We start from the raw sequence: 22746 nt of genomic DNA on the forward strand, positions 1-22746 counted from the left end.
CCATTTTATAAATTATGTGCATGTTTTGTGCTTTTAAATAATGACAAGATCAGGATTCTCATACAAGAATAAAGAAAGTTATCAAAACGAAAGGTTTACACCATCCATGAAAAATAGCATGCCAAAATCATCAATTTTGCACTGTTTGAACAGCCTGTAATGATCCCGCTGCAAGAACAATGCCCAATTTTATTGCATTTCTCAATTTAATAGTCCTTACCGAACGTCAGAATATAAACGGAATGGGGCCCATCCAGCTCGTTTTTTCACAAAATAGCGAAAATGTTCCCGAGTATCAATCAACAAGCACAGAACCCTTCCGTGATTTGAATTTTTCCGCGAAAAGGTGTCTCATTGATCATACAAAGCTACCAGCAGTTAGTTTTCCAACTGACATCAGAATTTTACATGTATCGGCTGTATAAATTTTCTAAAGAAATAATAATCATTATCTCTCACTTTAATTTACAGACATCCAAAATCACGAAGTTCTATTTATAACAAATATTGACGGGGGCCAAAATTCGAAGTGTACCCTGCTACCTTAATGTTTTACTGCAGTAGTCTGCTATAAATAGAATTGGCTTCCCAAATGATTCTTATGAAGTCCTTATTAATAGCGGTAATTAGATGCAATGAAATTAGATTGTATTTGGCAGATATCTGGTTAGATCTAGATGTATATATTATCACTTGTGGGCGTGGCACAAAAATGCATGTATTGAAAAACTATCTCCTAGCTGGAAATTCTAACTGTCCAGATATAGACTGGAAAACGCTAGCCGTCAATCAAAATGCATCAGATAAACAAGTGCATCAAGGCTTAATTTATATATCATTCGAGCATGGACTTATTCAGGTACATAACAAACCAACGCCAAATGACAATATTCTAGATCTGGTACGTGCTTTCAAACAATCCTTAGTTGATAAAGAACTCAACAAGTATACCAGATTATAGTGATCACGTGATGATAGTGACAGACTCAGATATTAAGCCAATTTATAATATTCAAAGTCCAAGAAAAAAATATTTGTTCAAAAAAGCAAAGTGCAAAATATACCCAGCCTGTGGAGAACTTTCAAACACAATCATAAACATGACAAAAAATTCAGTGCAAGAACTCTGGGACACTTTAAAACTTAGTATCCAAAACATCATGGATAAATATATTCCCTCTAAAATGTTCAAGAAAAGAAACAAAATACCATGGCTCAACAAGCTCCTTAAAATGACCAAAAGAAAAGCTAGACTATATTCCCACGCCAAGAAAACAAAACAATGGTCGGACTTTAAAGCATATCAAAAACTTTGCAAGATAGAATTTTAAAAAGCAGAAAAAAATTGTGAATGAAACAATCCAACGAGGTTTTGATGAAAACAATAGTAAACCATTTTGGCACTATGTAAAATAAAAAAGACAAGATAACGTAGGAGTCGCACCAATGAAGCTGAAGTGCAGCCTAATGAGTGAAGGAAAGGATAAAGCTCAGATTTTAGTTGAAAATTTAGATCTGTGTTCACCAAGCATTTATATAAGTATATTATCAACCCTTAGAAAAGTCTCTAAGCATCAGCTCAATAAATTAAGAATAACAACACCTGAAGTGGAAAAAACTCTCATCAAATATTATAACAGCCAAAGCAGTTGGACCAGATAATTTATTAAACGTAATTCTTAACAACTGTGCGAAACAACTAGCACCAGCTATATAAACAACATTTCAAACTTTTTTATATAGTGGTTAATTGCCGTCTGAATGGGTCATCGCAACACTGGCACCAGAACAGAAAGAAAATGCCTCTGTACATGTTATACCTTACCCCTAGGTATTCTATAAGAACCATGGTCATGAAGGGGAAATATACTAACCCGTTTCAATCGTACAATTCTCAACTTAAACGCGCAGTTCGGTGAATGGGTACCTAGTATATTGAACAAGCGATAATTTATCTTCCAACGTGCACCAGTCACATTGTCTCAATATTCCATATTGCTGAGATTATCAATATATTTTATGCTTTCGTCAACGTTACAGAAAAAACTTGCGTGACCTTCCCTAATGAACATCCAGTCTAGAGGTCACGGCAATACGTACATGTTAGGCGAAATGTAAACAAACAAAAACAGAATTTAAAAAAAAATCACAATTTTACACTAAAACTCGAAATGATGAATGAAATTCATTTTGTATATGATTTTTAATTTGAAATCAGACATTGGTCTACATCTGTTCTGTTTATTTTATTCATTTTGCACAGTTATGCTGCATTTTCACATATTAGCGAACACGTGTAGTAAAATGACGATTGACATACATTTTCACAACAGCCAATCAGAATGGTTTTGTAATCTAGAACGGAACTTCACCAGGGAAGTTCAAGTAAGTTTTTTGTGTTACGTTGAAAAAATATAAACCACGCGTTGTTTTTCTAAGATAAGAAGTATTGAAGAAATGTGACCGGTACACAATGGAAGATAAATTACCTTTTGTTTGATATCCATAGTACACATTTACCGGACTGCGTGCTTTAGGTATGAAATGCGCGATTGAAACGGGTTAGTATATTTTCTCCTTCATGACCATGGTTCTTATAGAATACCTAGGGGTAGGGTATAACATGTACAGAGGCATTTTCTTTCTGTTCTGGTGCCAGTGCATCGCAAACGTAACATCTGTATTCAAGAAAGGAGATGGCCACCTTGCAGAAAATTACAGACCCGTGTCTTTAACTTCCATGTCATGCAGGATTTTAGAACATATAATATATGTAAACATACTTTGAACCACCTAGAAAGAAATAAAATTCTCACGAATCTAAACCATGGCTTCAGAATTGGGTATTCTTGAGAGACTCAACTTATTGTAACACTTAAAGACCTTCTTAAGAACAATGATGAAGGACATCAAACTCACGTTTCTCGAAAAACCTTCAACACAGTGCCACACGAAGAACTATATTGTAAGCTGAAAAGTGACGGTATCGAAGGACCAATTCATACATGGATTAAAAATTTCCTACCAAAAAGATACATGCCAGTTGTAGCGGATGATGAAACATCACAAAAAGTAGCGGTTCACTCGGGATTCCCCCAAGGTACGGTACTTGGGCAAATGCTATTCCTTTGCCACATAAACGATCTGGCATAATCGGTTACTTCACAAGTAAGATTATTTGCTGTTGGCTGTTTGCTTTATAGAAAAATAGTGACTCAGAAAGACCATCAACAATTACAAAACGATTTACATGAACTTGAAAAGTGGGCAAACAAATGGGGCCATATATTTTACTTGTTAAGTGTCAACAATAAATCAATGCACTTTTAAGTTCTATTTCTTAAACAAGTAGGCCCCTTTTTAAAAAAGAAACCTAGGAGAGGTCCAGTGTTGCTCCTTTTAAAGTTATATCAGAGACATAGATAACAATAACAATTGTTATCTATGTCTCTGGTTATATGATAGGTTGTGCTATAGACGAAAAACAGTTTCCCTTGTAGCGTAGTGCACATGAAGTCTGTCTTGAAACACAACACGCATTATGACAGTTCTAACATTTTTATTTCTACGAAGAGCAATGCACAGTTACTTATAAATGTTCAATCTAATTTCACAGATATAATCAATGTTCAATGAGCCTTTTAAAACAGTTCTGTTAACAACTCTATAAACACAAGTTCTTAAGTATAAATGTACTTCAGCCTAGCTTTTAACAATGATAATTGAGTTTTAGCGGGAGCGGGACGACCATGTCCCTTGCCCGTCACCTGGGCAGCTCCCCCTGACCACAGAATATATTGAGTTTATATAGGATTACAGGAAAACACAGCAGACACATTACCTAATTTCCCGATCACTTAAGGATACGTAGGAAAGAATTCACTGATGTGTACAAGTTCAACAAGCCTTAAGCTATTGAACATTGTCAAATCTTGTCTGACTTATAATTTATGAAATGTACAGCTTTTTATCTTAATTATCTGAAAGAAATACCAAAATAGAAAATTCTAAACCTAGGCATTACATTACACCCTGTTGCAGGTCACTGTGACCTATTAGAGGTCATGGTCACTGTGACCATGACCTAATGATCTCAAAATCAGTAAGTCATCTTCAGGTTATGATCAACCTCCGCCAATCCGAGGACTGTAGGCCCAAGCATTTCCTAGTTACTGAATTTCATTTTAAAATGTTCAAAAGCTACCACTGCAATAATTATGTCTCCCCCCCCCCTCTCGCCCCTCTGTGGGAGACATATTGTTATTGCCCTGTCTGTCCGTCCGTCCGTCCTTCCGAGCGTCCGTCCGTACGTCACACTTCATTTCCGAGCAATAACTGGAGAACCAATTGATCTAGAACCTTCAAACTTCATAGTTTGGTAGGGCTTATGGAGGAGACGATCCCTATTGTTTTTGGGGTCACTCCGTCAAAGGTCAAGGTCACAGGGGCCTGAACATGGAAAACCATTTCCGATCAATAACTCGAGAACAACTTGACCCAGAATATTGAAACTTCATAGGATGATTGGTCATGCAAATTAGATGACCCCTATTGATTTTGGGGTCATTCCGTCGAAGGTCAAGGTCACAGGGGCCTGAACATGGAAAACCATTTCTGATCAATAACTTGAGAACGACTTGACCCAGAATGTTGAAACTTCATAGGATGATTGGTCATGCAGAGTAGATGACCCTTATTGATTTTGGGATCACTCTGTTGAAGGTCAAGGTCACAGGGGCCTGAACATTGAAAACCATTTCCAGTCAGTAACTAGAGAACCACTTGACCCAAAATATTGAAACTTAATAGGATGATTAGTCGTGCATAATAGATGACCCCTATCGATTTTTGGGTCACTCTGTTAAAGGTCAAGGTCACAGGGGCCTGAACATCGAAAACCGTTTCCAATCAATAACTTGAGAACCTTTCGACCCAGAATGTTGAAACTTCATAGGATGATTAAACATGCAGAATAGATGACTCCTATCTATTTTGGGGTCACTCTGTTAAAGGTCAAGGTCACAGGAGCCTGAACATGGAAAACAATTTCCGATCAATAACTTGAGAACCACTTGACCCAGAATGTTCGAACTTCATAGGATGATTGAACATGCAGAGTAGATGACCCCTATTGATTTTTGGGTCAGTCTATTAAAGGTCAAGGTCACAGGGGCCTGGTCATGTAAAATAATTTCCGGAAAATAACTTGAGAACCACTTGACCTAGAATGTTGAAACTTTATAGGATGATTGGACATGCAGAGTAGATGACCCCTATTTATTTTGGGGTCACTTGATCAAAGGTCAAGGTCACAGGAGCCTGAACAGTGACTTAAGAACCACTAGGCCAAAAGTGTGAAACTTAGCGGGATGACTGGACATGCCAAGTAGATGATCCCTGTTGCAGCCAACCATCAGTGTCTCTTTGACTTTCGCTCCTGACCCCTATTGACTTCTTGCCTATCGGACTTTGCATTGGGGGAGACATACGCCTTTTTACAAAAGCAATTTCTAGTTGTACACTGAACTTGGCCCTGGTGAAAGCTGCCAAATTAGCATCTTATCATTTTTGCGAGAACCTCACCTAACAGGCTTGTTTGTCAACTGCCCCGTTCGTTTGGGCCCAAGAGAATAGCTTCCGAGAAGCTTTAGAAAAGCTTAGAAGAAAATCCCAATCGAACGGACGTCTGTCGGAAGTGAAAAAAATATATCATTCTTTTTTTAAATGTATTTTTTTCAGAGACTTTTTATTGTTAATGTGCTATTTGAAAAAGAAATTCTTAACATTTTATTTGTGCTAGTTTATTACTCAGTTTGTAAGGTTTATATGTCGAATTGCCGCCCTGTTTTGATCACGTGATTAACATCTCCGACTATCGGGCGGAAGACACAGAAGCTCGGAAGAACTCTTCTTATTCCGGCAGATCTTCATAACGGGGCAAACGAACCCACCAGTTAAACAATAAATTCATTTAATTTAACGAAATACATTTTAACATGATTCAATTCATATGCATTTCTTTGAATACTGCGAACAAAGAATAGTAAATATATATCTATATATTTTTTTAATAACTGAACCGTTTCCAACATTTGTAACAATTGTATTACACTATATTTCTTTATTTTAAATGAACAATTATTTTCGTCTTAGAGGATTTCAAAACTTACTTGTGCGCAAGCGCATTGGGCCATTTTTAGACTGGCTCACCGTAATTTGAGCTAGAAAGTGAAATCTAACGCCGTAAAGTTAGTAGATTAGTCTAAATCCTCCTAGTTTGAACCTCTCCAGTAATGAAATATTGAAACAGGTAGAAGAAAATCTCTCCTTAGTGTGACAATACATGAAACCTTAAAATTCATCTCGCATAAGTAAACTAAAGAAGCCAACTCGACCATGGCATGTTTAAGAAAATATCTGAAAAAGCTTAAGATTGTCGGCAAACAGCATATGTGTCAATAGTACGATTACTTATGGACAATGGAGCCGTGATAAGGGGCCAATAATATCAAAAGGACATTGAAAGGTTTGAAAAAGTCCAAAGACAACTAGCACGATTTATTACTAAAGATTATAAAGACAAAAGTGAAGGTTGTGTAACAAGAAAGTTAAAAGATCTAGAACTTTCTCCTCTACAAGACCGACGGTTATCAAATAGATTAATACTATTTTACAATGTTATTGAGGGGATGGTACCAGCAATACCACATGAAGAGTTTATAAAACCAGCAAAACAAAAAAGGCAAATCAAAAGTAAGAGACATCAGTTTTCAAACAAAAACATCATAGACAAATATGTGATAAATAACAGTCATCGTGTACATTTAGTGAACAACTAGTGCTAAAACTGAACAGTATAAACATTCATTTTTCCTAAAGACTGCTATCGAGTGGAATCACCTGGATTGTAACACTGTTAGCGCACAAACAGTCAAGGCAAAGCAGTCCTTCCAGATCCAACGTTGCATCACGCTGTCAAATGCCCTTCACCGAAACAAAAGCAGAAGATGCAGAAGCAGAAGAAAAATGCTTTTATTGAAATGCCACCCCAGTTCGTTTCTCAAAGAGGTAACACTATCCTGATAAGAATAATTATGTTTAACCCAGCGGACGGCTCTGCGTTGGACTTTTTTTTAAAATTTTATTATACTGGGTGTAACGGGATCAGACAGATGAAGAGTATTCCAATGGTGGTCTTATAAGAGTTTTATAGGCAAGCTGCTTGATCTCAGATTTTTAGTGATGATGTTCCTGTGAAGAAAACCAAGAGTTTTAGTTAGATGTTATTATATTCATGTATTTGTTCCAAGAGAGGTCACCGGAGATTCCAGGCTTATGTATTTTGCATCCTGAACTTATTCTAAAATATTTCTTATATTTTTCTTATTTCTAGAATTATTAAAGACAGTACATTTACTTTGCATATATATGTGCGTTTGTGTGGTTGTGCGTCTTGGGCGGTGCCCTACAGTGTTGATATATCTTGTTTGTCTGTTAATCTATGTAAGATAGTTGTGTGTGTGCGCGCGTGTGCGTGTATGTGTGTGCGCGCGCGCTGCTTTGGTTTACGTTGTAGTGTAACTGTGATTAAGGAACGTAGCATTCCCTTTTGAATATTCATCCTTTTCTACCTTCCCCTTTAACCCCCTCCCCATCCCCTTTCTACCCCTTACCCGTCCCCCCCCCCCCCCCACACACACTATCTTTATTTTGCATAAAATTAAAGTGTACTTGTTGGATTAAGCAACCTGTCTGTAATATTTTTCCGATACAGCTTCTTTTTGTTGTGGGCCTACTTTGCAGATGCGTGGCTCTGAGGCTGTGTTTGTGGTGCTCTGTGCTTCCGAGAAATCTACCCTTACCTATTATCTTTGGTTGAATTCTTCATGTGAGGAAACCATTTAGCTGGCTTACGGAAGGTCAGTGGTTCTACCCAGGTGCCCGCTCGTGATGAAATAATGCACGGAGGGCACCTGGGGTTTTCCTCTAACCATCAAAGCTGGAAAGTCACTATATGACCTATAATTGTGTCGGTGCGACGTTAAACCCAACAAAAACAAAACAAAAAAGAATTTGGGAATCTTGTAGGCTATTAATAGTAAGGCAAACAGCAGTGTCGTCTGGGACTGGAAGACTTTGGGGAGTTCATTTATATATAGTATAAATAGTAAGGGTCTAAGAACAGACCCATGTGGTACTCCAGATGTAACAGCTACTTCAGTTAGTTTTTCACCTTCAAGAATAACTGACTGTGTGTGACCTATCAGAAAAGAATTAATCCATAATAAAGTCTTGTTTTGATGACATCTTCTTGCAGTTTGTGTAGTAGTTCTAGATGACTGACTTTTTCAGACGCAACTTTGTCTGGCTTCAGGTTTGATAACAGTTTCAGCAGCTCCTTCTGGTCAGTGGCTATGTCCGGTAAATTTCTTGACGAGTCCGTTGCAATATCAATATCAGGATTTTAGAGAAGAGAATGACAAGATTAAGATGAAGTTAAAAGGGGTATGGGGGTAAAACGTATTTGAACTGCCTGTTTAGTATATCTTACTTGATTTCCAGATTTGAAAGTCCCTCTGATGTTAACTTGTAATGGAGAAATTCCCTGCGAGGTCTTACAGAAGTTTTAAACAAATTTACAAGTTTATTTTTGTAGAAAAGTTTGTGGTGTTCTGAGCTTCCTGGAAATCTACCCTTACCTTTTATCTTTTGTTGTTGCTTTCTGTCTCATCAGGGTTGTTGATACCTAATATATATTCAATGTAATTATTATAATTATGATATAATGAGTTTCTATTTGATGCTATTTTTATGTTGATAAAGGATTGAGTCCTGATCTTTGTGCAGGTATGTCTTTTTTGTATGATTTGTCCCTTTTTCTCAACAGTCTTCTTATTTTTTGAGTAACCCAATGTGACGATATTTAACTGCCAAATTCTTTTTGAGGGAACAAAATGTGAAATATCTTGGAAGATAATAATAAATTGATAAAATCAGACCACAGTTCTTCAACAGACATCGTTTCTACATATAATTTTCCCCTCCATATAAGCCTTAAACTAAGCCCTGAACCCGTCCCATTTTGTCTTTCTGCATAGTAGAACTATTCTGGAGGATCTGTTGATTCTTTGTTCGTTTAAGATTAGGAATAAATGCAAAAATAGCATGATCTGAAATGCCAGGAAATGTTTGGACTTTACATATAAGAATATAGTTTAAAGTTAAAAATGGATCCAGAGTGTGCTGGTAGTGTTTGTGACCATCTGTGTCAAGTTAAAATCTGCAATAGAATTGATAAAAATCATCATTAAGTTAGGACGGTCAAATTCTTGTTTGTACTGGGTATAAACTCGAAGTTTAAAGAAAGTTTGGACAGTTAAAATCTCCCAGGATCCAGATACTTCCTTTTGGTTTGCAGACCATATCAAGTGATTTCCTTAGTTCATCTGCACTGTATGCATCAGCTTTTTTTCGGATGATAATAGGCTGTAATAAATGAAGGTTTTCATGATATTTAATGCAGTTTAATCCAGAGAATACCGCAACCTGTTTTGAATTGTTTCTGTTCTGTAGATAGAATGTGAAAAATACGCCACCATCTTTACCATTTCTGTCTTTGTGAAGAGGAGTATGTCCAAGAGATTTTGGGAATATTTCACCATCTTTGTGATCTTTGGATAGCCAAGACTCTACTGTTATGTCGGGATTGTGATTTTCTAACATGACGAAAAAAAAAGGACATTTGGCCAAAGAGCTATAAAATTTTTATACTTCTTTGATTTGGCATGTATAGTTTAGCCTAGGGTTTTTTTTCTACACCCTGTGACATAGACAGGAGGAGAATACATAAATAGGATAAGGACGAGTTTCATGATAATTTCAGTGAGAGCAAAGAGTATTTTATACTTCTTTGGTGGGAGTTGCCATTTGCAGGATTCGGGATTTTTAACAAGCCAAGCATAAGATGACGTGTGAAAAATAACATGTACAGCAACCAAAGATTTAAAACGAATCTCAGAATGTCTGTCTGTACAGTAAGCCAGTAAAAAAATGAGATGCAAATCAATGCAATATTTAAGTTCAAATTTAAAAATCACCAACAATATTAACGACGATATCAATAAGAGAAATAATTTCGTTTTATGAAAAAGTTCGTACAACACTGGTTGTCTTAAATAGCTACTTCCGGCTATATGTCAATTTTCGTCGCATATTATCATTTTCTCTAATAAATGTAACAATTAACAAAATACATAATTTTCAGGATTTTTTTCTCTCTTGAGATATCTTATCTAAGGATTTAAATATTTGTTGTTTTCTAACACGAACTTGTAGACGTCTGATGTCGTTGTCAAATTTGCCATTTTTTGGTCGAATTTGTTCACTGAAAGACGCAAGAAAATACCACCTGTTGCTACCGTGTTTCGACTATGACAGCTATGTTAATGAGGTGTTATTTCCTCAAGACTTTCAAAGCAAATAGCTGCAGTGATTATTTCAGTTCTACAACTCTGTAAACACGCTTGGGACACCATTTCTTCAAGCATCCAAACAGAAATCAGATTTTGCAATTGGCAGCCATGGAATTTAAATTAAATTTGTTGAACAGAAAATGTTTGAGAGAAATAAATGTAAGTTGGAATAAGTTGTTGTTCCTTCTCTTGAGAAGGAATATTATAGTTTGGTAAGTCACACTTGACTGAGCTACTGATATCGAAAGCTGTTGTCATTACAAGCTGGCCAGTCAAACTCCGTGACCTTAGAAATAACCTCTGACATTAAAACTATTATTTCCTAATTGAGGCGACTCTGACTGAACGCGTCCATGGATTACATATTACTAAACTCGAGGATGGTTAACTGATTCAATTATTTCCTCCATTCTTGAAGAACATAACATATGTACAAACAGATAGACATATATCAGCAAATTTACATGTAAACAACTAAATATTATCGTTATCTTCAAATGCATGGTTAATATGTGAAAACAAACCCCATTGCGACCCTCTAATTATATGCAACAAATTCACGCATTAATTCATAATGGATTGACCGGGTCAATGTCTTATTGCTGTATTTACTCAACTGAAAGTGGTAACAAATTTAATTTGTTGCTGGATTTAACAATTTATGTTAAATAATAACTAGCGTAAATACCTGCTTGACATTTTTTGGCAGTATAAAACAGACATTGCAACCAAAAATTTACAAGATGATCATTATATATTTATATAGATCTATGTGCCCTAGAAGGAACTTTTGCTATGCTTTATCTTGTATTCATAACTTTATCAGGACATCAGGGGTTCTAACTAACCAATCAGAGAGCTGCATTTTTCAGTACCTGCAAGTTTCCACTTCGGTAAAACAAAGTATTTTTACAAGATACAAGAATCTTTATTTTACGTCAGATAAAGTATAACAAAAAGCATTAGCTCATGAGCTATTTCCCGACAAACAAAGAAAACAGAAATTAACAAAAATAAAGCGACTAAAAAGAAAGATAAGCGAAAGTTAGGCATATTAAAACATGAATTAAATGGCAGCAGTTAAGAATGGCATGGTTATAAAAAAACAAAGTTACATACATAGCACATGTATAATAAGCACAAACCTGTAAAAAAATAAGTACATAAGTAAAAGGGAAATGACATTCATATAATACACTACTTAGTGAGTTTATTGCATATCTAAGGTGCTAATTTTGGCAGCAGCTATATATAAAAGACAAATAAAAGGCAAAAGAAATTTTTAAAGGCATTTTAAGACTTAGTGAATGCATATTTACTAAGGTTGGTGTAGCCCTTAGCATCTTCCTCTAGATCATATAAAAGACAGCACATAAAAGACTTAAGTTAAAAGCACATAGGAGACTAAGTTTAAAACATGAACAAACAGTACACTGTCTCAACTGCAAACCAGATCACTTTGCTCTTAACTGACATTTAATTTTGAATGTCTAATTTGCCCAGCCAGTGTACTCGTCCAGCTGACAACAGATGGGCTTCTCTGTGGCAAATAGAAAAAAGCACAAAGGGCATCAGTGTCTGGCAACAGGGGAAGCAGTCTTCAAGTAGCAAGGTTGGCAAAAAGCGGGAAATACTCATAAAAGACAGGACGGTGGGAAATACTGGGAATTCCCGGGAAATAATTGCCTTTTACTGGGAATTCCGGGGAAATACTGCCTTTTACTGGGAAATACTCTGTGATATTTAGTACCTTGCAATAGAAAAGTTTTATAAACATAATTAAATCATTTTTTATCTTTGTTCATAAACTTCATTGAATCTTTTACATTTTAAACAGTAAATGAAACACTGACAAAAGTTATAAAGTAAAAAAAAATTTTTCATCGAGTATCTTGAAGATGAATTTACGAGAAAATAGTAAAATAGTGCTAAAATATATCAAAGGATGTCATAATGATCAGACAGATTCAGTGTGTTTAAGTTTGCAACAAAAAAACAATTGTTATCAAATTAATATCTCAGCTATTTTCCAGCTAGCTGTTAACTGTAATTTAGCCTTGTTTAGGGATTTGACCATGCAGTACAATGTACAACAATTATTACAGCCTTTTGTATCAAAACTCTTAAATTTAATAGTCATCAATCAGTAGATGTTTTGAACAAGAATGGTAGTGAGATCTGTTTGATATGGGTAGCTACTGTAATAATTGCTATGGATAGGTATCAAGTGTCATGTGCTATTGCTTTCATTAACAATTTGTCTATAAATATCATTTTATTATAGCGTTATTCTATATTTTTGCCAGTATTTCCCACTTTTGCTGTTTTGGGGGAAATACCACCCCGGGAATAATAATATCAGTCATGTGTTTACGAATCGGATAGAAATATCCGTCCCGAGGGCACCTGCGCATTGGGTGGTAATGAGGCTTGCTGAATTAACGCCCATGCGCACGTGGCCGAGGGACGGATATTTCATTCCGATTCGTAAACACATGACTGATATTTTTTTTGCATAACGTATACATGTTAGCATTTCATTCTGGCAGATTATTTTTCTTGCATACCGTATTTTACAAATAACAGGTAGAAATACTTTCTTTGTAGCACTCTTTCTTACAGTAGAGCGTGGGAAATTAACGTCCGTAAGCAGAAGTGACGTCATGATGTTTTGCGTTACGCGCAATAACAAAGTTCCACTTAAGTTTTATCGTTTGTAGCGTAACGTTATGTTCTTATGGTAAACTAACGTATTTTAAATCGAGAAATATACTATAAGGAACGGAGAGAAACTGTCAAGGTACCTGCTTTTTTCCTATTTTTACATAAACAATATTATTATCAGTGCATGAACCACTAGTTGTCATTAACAGCACGAGAGTCATCTGGCATGGGGGTGCCAGACGAGTTTTGTCGGCATGGGTAAAATCACCGGAAACGCCAGTCCGGTGTGCAAGAAATACTTTGCCAACCCTGTCAAGTAGGCAGCATGTACATAAAAGCAGCGATAAAAACAAATGCGAAAGAACATTGCAACAAAAATTATACACAGTAAACTTAATCTTTAAAGAAAGAAACAGCAAGCACATGCAAAGCAGGACAACAGATGAAAAGTTGTTTAGCTATTCACACATGGCACATTTACATTTTGGGCCTGTCCAGGTGCGGATCAGTCAAAATCCTTGTACTGATCGATTGTACGTAAGTCATTTGGCAGACTGTTCCACACCCGGGCAGCCTCAAAGCGGAATGAATTCTTGCCATGAACATATAGTGACTTAAGAAATAAATATCACACTATTTCAGAAATCAAATTAAGGTTTTTACTGCACATGCCCTAGGTGATGCTACAAGCAACAAAACTTCAAAGTTCGTTGAAATATTATATTGATTTAATACTTAGATTTTAGTTTAAAGTTTGAGATTTTACCCAGGGAGTCTATGATAAAGTCCGAGTAAAATGTAATCATTACCCAAGTGAAATTAGTATCTTTCCGCAATGTTTCGGATATATAAAAATTATGAATTATCAGGGTTCTCACTAGGATTTCAAAAGTAGTAGTCCGGGACTCCCTTGCTGGAAAAAGTTGGATTCCCATAGTGAATAATTGGGAGTCCCATGTGAGTCACTGGACCAGATACTATCCAAGCATTCTGAAACAGTTAAAACTCTTGGTTTGGTAAATTTTGGCCTGCTTAAGATCTTGTTCCCTATGTTTTTGGTAAGCATGATGTTATTTGATTTTGGCCAGAATCTCATTGATGAATTTTTTTAATCAGTATGTATATCTAATTAAATGTACATAATGTTTGTTTTCAGATTGTAGTACTAGAATAATAAGCAGTATGAAAAAAATCTTTTGTTCTCAATTTAACTTTGATTTTGGTCAAGCATGTTTTTATTTCATGTACTTTTCAATGGTTTTAAGGTATTGGACCCGTAATAGAGTATCTCCTTTTTGAAGAGTATTCAATTCCTACCCAAAACCTACTTTGGCTGCAATTTTCAGGGGGGCGTAGGTTCAAACCCCACTGGGACCAAATTTTTTTTTCCATGTTTTCCTTTTTTTCTAGTAAGTTTTTACTTCTTTCAAGACTAATTATGGATGAATTGTACAAAAGTGGAAAATTTTCATTTTATAAGCGATTTTTTGCTGTTTAATGTGATTTTACCTCCGAATCAGGAGGGGTAGAGTGAGGCATCTTTAAAAATACTGAGTTACGTGCGGTTAAAGTTCTCTATTTTGCTTTCATTCATTTGATTACATGTTGTGGAAGAAATGCAGGTAGGTTTTACTATTGCCCCAAGGTTATTTTTGAATGAAGTGAGCAAAATTCAAAATAGACCCACCGGATTCGACCTTAAATTTTCAATGTTGGAGTTAGAATTCTGTCTCATTAAATCTGTTTACATGAGGCACCCTAGACAAAAATGATTTTTAAAGTTTTATTTTGTGTTTTATAATTGTTAAACAATAGTTATGTCTCCCCCAGGAGACATATTGTTTTTGCCCTGCCCGTCCGTCCGTCCGTCCTTCCGTCCGTCCGTACGTCACACTTCATTTCCGAGCAATAACTGGAGAACCATTTGACCTAGAACCTTCAAACTTTATAGGGTTGTAGGGCTGCTGGAGTAGACAACTCCTATTGTTTTTGGGGTCACTCTGTCAAAGGTCAAGGTCACAGGGGCCTGAACATTGAAAACCATTTCCGATCAATAACTAGAGAACCACTTGACCCAGAATGTTGAAACTTCATACGATGATTGGTCATGAAAAGTAGATGACCCATATTGATTTTGGGCTCACTCCGTCAAAGGTCAAGGTCACAGGGGCCTGAACATTGAAAACCATTTCCGATCAATAACTAGAGAACCACTTGACCCAGAATGTTGAAACTTCATAGGATGATTGGTCATGCAGAGTAGATGACCCCTATTGATTTTGGGGTCACTCCATCAAAGGTCAAGGTCACAGGGGCCTGAACATGGAAAACCATTTCCGATCAATAACTAGAGAACCACTTGACCAAGAATGTTGAAACTTCATAGGATGATTGGTCATGCAAAGTAGATGACCCCTAGCGATTTTGGGATCACTCCATTAAAGGTCAAGGTCACAGGGGCCTGAACATTGAAAACCATTTCCGGTCAGTAACTTGAGAACCACTTGACCCAGAATGATGAAACTTCATAGGATGATTGGTCATGCAGAGTAGATGACCCCTTCGATTTTGGGGTCACTCTGTCAAAGGTCAAGGTCACAGGGGCCTGAACATTGAAAACCATTTCCGGTCAGTAACTTGAGAACCACTTGACCCAGAATGATGAAACTTCATAGGATGATTGGTCATGCAGAGTAGATGACCCCTTTGATTTTGGGGTCACTCTGTTAAAGGTCAAGGCCACAGGGGCCTGAACATGGAAAACCATTTCCAATCAATAACTTGAGAACCTCTCGACCCAGAATGTTGAAACTTCATAGGATGATTGTTCATGCAGAGTAAATGACCCCTATTGTTTTTGGGGTCACTCCGTTAAAGGTCAAGGTCACAGGGGCCTGAACATTGATAACCAGTTCCGATCAATAACTTGAGAACCACTTGACCCAGAATGTTGAAACTTCATAGGATGATTGGTCATGCAGAGTAGATGACCCCTATTGATTTTGGGGTCAGTCAATTAAAGGTCAAGGTCACAGTGGCCTGTTCATGTAAAATCATTTTTTGGAAATAACTTGAGAACCACTTGACCTACAATGTTGAAACTTAATAGGATGATTGAAGATGCAGAGTAGATGACCCCTATTTATTTTGAGGTCACTTGATCAAAGGTCAAGGTCACAGGAGCCTGAACAGTAACTTGAGAACCACTAGGCCAAGAGTGTTGAAATTTAGCGGGATGACTGGACATGCCAAGTAGATGATCCCTATTGCAGCCAACTGTCAGTGTCTCTTTGACTTTCGCTCCTGACCCCTATTGACTTCTTGCCTATAGGACTTTGCATTGGGGGATACATGCGCTTTTTTACAAAAGCATTTTCTAGTTTGATGTTTCTTTTATCAAAATTAATGTTGTAATGAATTCTCTGCAAGCGTTTTAGATAGTGGACATCACATTGAATTTTGTCTCTTCTTGAGCGTGAGGAAATACCATATATTATACAAAATTTACAAAAAACGGCACGGTGAAAGTTGTTTAAAATTTGCAACACAGTGTGAAACATGGTCAACTTTAAGAATATACCAAGCAAATGCCATTTTTAGCTCACCTGTCACAAAGTGACAAGGTGAGCTTTTGTGATCGCGCGGCGTCCGTCGTCCATCGTGCGTGCGTCCGTGCGTCCGTAAACTTTTGCTTGTGACCACTCTAGAGGTCACATTTTTCATGGGATCTTTATGAAAGTTGGTCAGAATGTTCACCTTGATGATATCTAGGTCAAGTTTGAAACTGGGTCACGTGCCGTCAAAAACTAGGTCAGTAGGTCTCAAAATAGAAAAACCTTGTGACCTCTCTAGAGGCCATATATTTCACAAGAGCTTCATGAAAATTGGTCAGAACGTTCACCTTGATGATATCTAGGTCAAGTTCGAAACTGGGTAACGTGCCTTCAAAAACTAGGTCAGTAGGTCAAATAATAGAAAAACCTTGTGACCTCTCTAGAGGCCATATTTTTCATGGGATCTTTATGAAAGTTGGTCTGAATGTTCATCTTGATGATATCTAGGTCAGATTCGAAACTGGGTCACGTGCGGTCAAAAACTAGGTCAGTAGGTCTAAAAATAGAAAAACCTTGTGACCTCTCTAGAGGCCATATATTTCAAGAGATCTTCATGAAAATGGGTCAGAATGTTCACCTTGATGACATCTAGGTCAGGTTCGAAACTGGGTCACGTGCCTTCAAAAACTAGGTCAGTAGGTCTAAAAATAGAAAAACCTTGTGACCTTTCTAGAGGCCATATATTTCACAAGATCTTCATGAAAATTAATCAGAACGTTCACCTTGATGATATCTAGGTCAAGTTCGAAACTGGGTAACGTGCCTTCAAAAACTAGGTCAGTAGGTCAAATAATAGAAAAACCTTGTGACCTCTCTAAAGGCCATATTTTTCATTGGATCTGTATGAAAGTTGGTCTGAATGTTCATCTTGATGATATCTAGGTCAAGTTCGAAACTGGGTCACGTTCGGTCAAAAGCTAGGTCAGTAGGTCTAAAAATAGAAAAACCTTGTGACCTCTCTAGAGGCCATATATTTCATGAAATCTTCATGAAAATTGGTCAGAATGTTCACCTTGATGATATCTAAATCAAGTTCGAAAGTGGGTCACGTGCCATCAAAAGCTAGGTCAGTAGGTCAAATAATAGAAAAACCTTGTGACCTCTCTAGAGGCCATATTTTCCATGGGATCTGTATGAAAGTTGTTCTGAATGTTCATCTTGATGATATCTAGGTCAAGTTCGAAAGTGGGTCACGTGCCGTCAAAAACTAGGTCAGTAGGTCAAATAATAGAAAAACCTTGTGACCTCTCTAAATGCCATATTTTTCAATGGATCTTCATGAAGGTTGGTCCGAATGTTCATCTTGATGATATCTAGGTCAAGTTCGAAACAGGGTCATGTGCGGTCAAAAACTAGGTCAGTAGGTCTAAAAATAGAAAAACCTTGTGACCTCTCTAGAGGCCATACTTGTGAATGGATCTCCATAAAAATTGGTCAGAACGTTCACCTTGATGATATTTAGGTCAAGTTCGAAAGTGGGTCACATGCCATCAAAAAGTAGGTCAGTAGGTCAAATAATGAAAAAACGTTGTGACCTCTCTAGAGGCCATATTTTTCATGGGATCTGTATGAAAGTTGGTCTGAATGTTTATCTTGATGATATCTAGGTCAAGTTTGAAACTGGGTCAACTGCGATCAAAAACTAGGTCAGTAGGTCTTGAAATAGAAAAACCTTGTGACCTCTCTAGAGGCCATACCCTTGAATGGATCTTCATGAAAATTGGTCAGAATGTTCACCTTGATGATATCTAGGTCAAGTGTGAAACTGGGTCACATGCCTTAAAAAACTAGGTCAGTAGGTCAAATAATAGAAAAACCTTGTGACCTCTCTAGAGACCATATTTTTCAATGGATCTTCATGAAAATTGGTCAGAATTTTTATATCTTGATAATATCTAGGTCAAGTTCAAAACTGGGTCACATGAGCTCAAAAACTAGGTCACTATGTCAAATAATAGAAAAAACGACGTCATACTCAAAACTGGATCATGTGGGAAGAGGTGAGCGATTCAGGACCATCATGGTCCTCTTGTTAAAACATTACTATTAGGGGTCCAATACCTTAACAATAAATTACTGCTTTGGCCTTGTAATGTCACACATGACAGTGATGTCATTTGCTCTTGACCTTTGGAAGAAAATAGTAACAACAACAAAATGGTGCTAAGTTAGAAAATATTAATCTACCTCAGATTCATTTGCCTTGTATGTTCAACTAGTAAAACTGAAAGGAATTACCTATTACAGCTTTTCCTTGATCTTGGTCTTTCCTTATAATGAAATAGTTCAGCCACATGTATTTTATTAATATACAGAATATTTTTTTATAGAATTACACTGCTATGTCAAGGGTTTAACTCAGATACACAAATTTACTTACAAGGGTATATTATGTAAGACAGTTTTTCTAAAAACAGCTGTGTTACAGAAGCTTACACTGGACTGGATGATAATGGTGGTTGTTTTATTTTCACTTGTGCAGTTGACACACTGTATTAAGCAACCACTTGCCTAAAGCAGTCAGTCAGCCAACTTTGCAACTTAATTGACTCTTTGTTGTAATTTTAACTTATTTTGAACAACTCCTGCCTTACGCAGCCAGCTTGTATGTCACGTCCTTGACTAGCTAATTAATACAGGTTTAGTTGTGTTGACAAACATTGTAATACGTGAGCTCAATTCTTGTGAAGTGTACTGGTAAATAGCAGTATCTCTAGATTCTTGACAAAAAACGAAAAGTTGATCTGGCTGTTAGCAAGATCAGATTGCAAAATAAAAATGGCAAAAAACTACCTAATACGGCATTGTTAGATACTGAATTTTTCAGGAAAATATTGGTGCAAGATTTGTGCGAGAACAGCAGGTTACAAGTACCCTTATTAAACGTCTTGGTCTAGAAGATGAACTGGAAGGACATATTGGTTGTGTCAACTGTCTGGAATGGAATGATAAAGGAAGGTACTTAGAGCATTTTCTTGTAAAATAACTGTTAGTATGTAGAAAATTTTAAATTATAAGTGATATACATATTGATGGACTCCTTTTTACATGTGTATTAGGGAATGTCATTAAAATTATTCCAGGGATATAAATTAGCAGGGGCCCAGTAGCCCATGGCCCCTAAATAGTTTGAGAAAATGCCTATGTACCTAATGTTAAACATTTATTTTTAGCTCATCTGAGCCAAAGGCTCATGGTGAGCTTTTGTAACCGCTCAATGTCTGTCGTGCGGTGTGCGTCGTGTGTCCGTCAACATTTTGTAAAAAAATCTTCTTCTTGAAAACCACTGGGCAGAATTACACCAAACTTCACAGGAATGATCCTTGGGTGGCCCCCTTTCAAAATTGTTCAAAGAAGTGAATTCCATACAAAATTGGTTGCCATGGCAACCAAAAGGAAAAACTTTAAAAATCTTCTTGTCCAAAACCACAGGGCCTAGGGCTTTGATATCTAGTGTGTAGCATTATCTAGTGGTCCTCTACCAGAATTGTTCAAATTATCCCCCTAGGGTCAAATATGACCCCGCCCCGGGGGTCACATGGTTTGTATAGACTTATATAGCGAAAACTTTGAAAATCTTCTTGCCCAAAACCACAGGGCCTAGGGCTTTGATATCTGATGTGTAGCATCATCTAGTGGTCCTCTACCAAAATTGTTCAAATTATCCCCCTAGGGTCAAATATGGCCCCGCCCTGGGGGGTCACATGGTTTATATAGACTTGAATAGGGAAAACTTTGGTTTAAACAATATTTATTTTCAAGCAGGTATACAGCAAACATATATTTACACAAATCAAGGATTGAGTAGGAAGCTAAGCTTATTTAGAAACTCTTTCCTTATAAATAGCAGGGATAGCTGGTAACTTAGAAAATAAAGTATTTATAAACTATGGAAAACGTGCAAATGAAACATGCATATCAATAATACATTACCAAAGCTAGTCAACTATTTATCTCATATTGTTTGTTTTAAAATGGTAATATAGTAACTGCATATATTTAAACGTGCTTAGAAACAGTAAGTATATTTTACATTGGTTTATGACTAAGAGACATGTGAAGGAAGTAAAAAGGGTAGAAATGAGAGCGTGGCGGAGATAGAGGTAAAGAAATATAGAGATATGGTCACGTACACGAGCTGGAAGTGCGGTTGGTTCTAAAATTATCAGCATGGAAAAAGTGAGCAAGATGATACATAATATCCAATAATTAATAATTTATTGTATTATATAATATATATAAAGAGGAATGCTATGTATCAAAACGCTTGGTTGTTCTGATGTAATTATGGACATGTGCGAAGATTTCACTATTTGAATCATCCGAGAGGTTTGGGTCTCCAAATAAAAGTGTAGACAGAGAAGGTGTGGTAAGGTTTAGAATGTGATTTAAGAGAACAGTGCGTTGTTGGCGATAGAAATGACAATCAAAGAAGTAATGGTGAGTACTTTCGGTTTGGCCACATTCACATAGAGGACTGGTGATTATGTTTTTTGAAAATAGATGTTCCTTTAAGGTGCTGCAATGAGTTCTGAGACGAGTGTGTAGAATTTGGTGCTTACGATTGCCAATGTAGTAATGAGAGGGAACCATGGGTTTGTTCGCACTGAGTTTGCTTTTGAAAGAGTTGAGTGTAGTACAGTTTCGGTGTTCAATAGGAAGCTGATTCCAGGCATTTACAACCGATGGCAGGAATGAATTTGCGTAGAGTTGTGTATGACAGTGGATATCCCTTGTGTTGTTGGCGTTCCTTAGGTTGTATGTAGTCGTATCGCCCACATTATCAGGTACGAGAGAATTAAGATATGGAGGAGATAGGTTGTTTGTCATTTTATAAAAGAGTGTGAGTTTGTGTTGTTCTCTTCTTTGTTTGAGAGTTTCAAAGCAGGTTTCCCTATAGAGATTATCGATAGAAACTAGTTTGGTTGCCCCACAGATAATTCTACACGCCTCATGTTGTATTTTTTCTAACTCATATTGATCATGGAGAGAAAGATTGTCCCAAACGACGTCAGAGTACTCTAGGAGAGGGCGAATGAAAGATGTATAGATAGTTTCTAATGATTTTCTGTCAAGAGTAAATTTGAGTGTGCGCATAATATTGATACGTTGCCATGCTTTTGTTTTGATTGTCTCAATGTGCTCATGCCAAGTTCCATCGTGAGAAAATGTGACCCCTAGATGCTTGTGAGTGTTTACTTCTGCTATAACTGTGCCATTCATTGATAGAGGAGGGTGATATGGTTTGTTGTGTTTTCGTGAAATGAGCAAAGAGGTTGTTTTGTTTGGATTGAAGTCAACTAGCCACTTTTCGGCCCAGTTTGTGATAGTATTGAGATCGGCGTTGAGTGTAATTGCTGATTGTATAGGATCATCAACAGTTATGTAGAGGCTTGTGTCATCAGCAAAGAGACGAATAGTAGAACCGATGTCCGTAACGATGTCGTTGATATAGAGAATAAAAAGAAGAGGACCAAGGATGGAACCTTGTGGAACACCAGCAGATATAAGTACAGTTTCAGAATAGGAACCACAAAGAACGACCCTCTGCCTTCTACCAGATAGATAGTCCTTGAACCAAAGAAGAAGCTGACCTGAAATTCCTTTTGATTCCAGTTTATGAAGGAGACCACGGTGCCAAACTCGGTCGAATGCTTTCGAAATGTCACAAAATACAGCCCTGACCTCTTTGCCCTCGTCTAGGGCTTGACAGAAAGAATTGTAGATAGAAACAAGTTGATTGGAAGTTGAGTCGTTGGGAACAAAGCCTGACTGAAGTGAAGAGATAATATTGTTCGACCTGAAGAAGTTGTATGTGTGTTTATGAATGATTTTTTCAAGAGTTTTACTGATAGTGCTTAGTAATGATATAGGTCTGTAATTAGAGACTATATGAGGATCGTTTTTCTTATGAATAGCGCAGACATTTGCTAATTTCCAAAGAGTTGGTACCTTTCCTGTGTGAAGAGATCTGTTGAAAAGAGAGCATAAAGGAC

General features: G+C 36.9%; 2 protein-coding genes across 2 annotated transcripts in view; one reads left to right on the forward strand and one right to left on the reverse strand.

The window, feature by feature from the left end:
- Nucleotides 1–22746, reverse strand: part of LOC123552385 (armadillo repeat-containing protein 2-like) — a 465377-nt gene that overhangs the window by 51689 nt on the left and 390942 nt on the right. The window lies entirely within an intron of this gene.
- The window catches only part of LOC123553064 (WD and tetratricopeptide repeats protein 1-like), a 38801-nt gene continuing 26229 nt past the window's right edge, over nt 10175–22746 (forward strand). The window contains exons 1-2 of the mRNA XM_053541879.1: nt 10175–10631; nt 19578–19708. Coding sequence (XP_053397854.1) covers nt 10581–10631; nt 19578–19708 — 182 coding nt within the window. The 5' untranslated portion in view covers nt 10175–10580. The remainder of the gene's footprint in view (nt 10632–19577; nt 19709–22746) is intronic.

Source organism: Mercenaria mercenaria, chromosome 4, assembly GCF_021730395.1.
Source record: "Mercenaria mercenaria strain notata chromosome 4, MADL_Memer_1, whole genome shotgun sequence".
Lineage (NCBI taxonomy): Eukaryota > Metazoa > Mollusca > Bivalvia > Venerida > Veneridae > Mercenaria > Mercenaria mercenaria.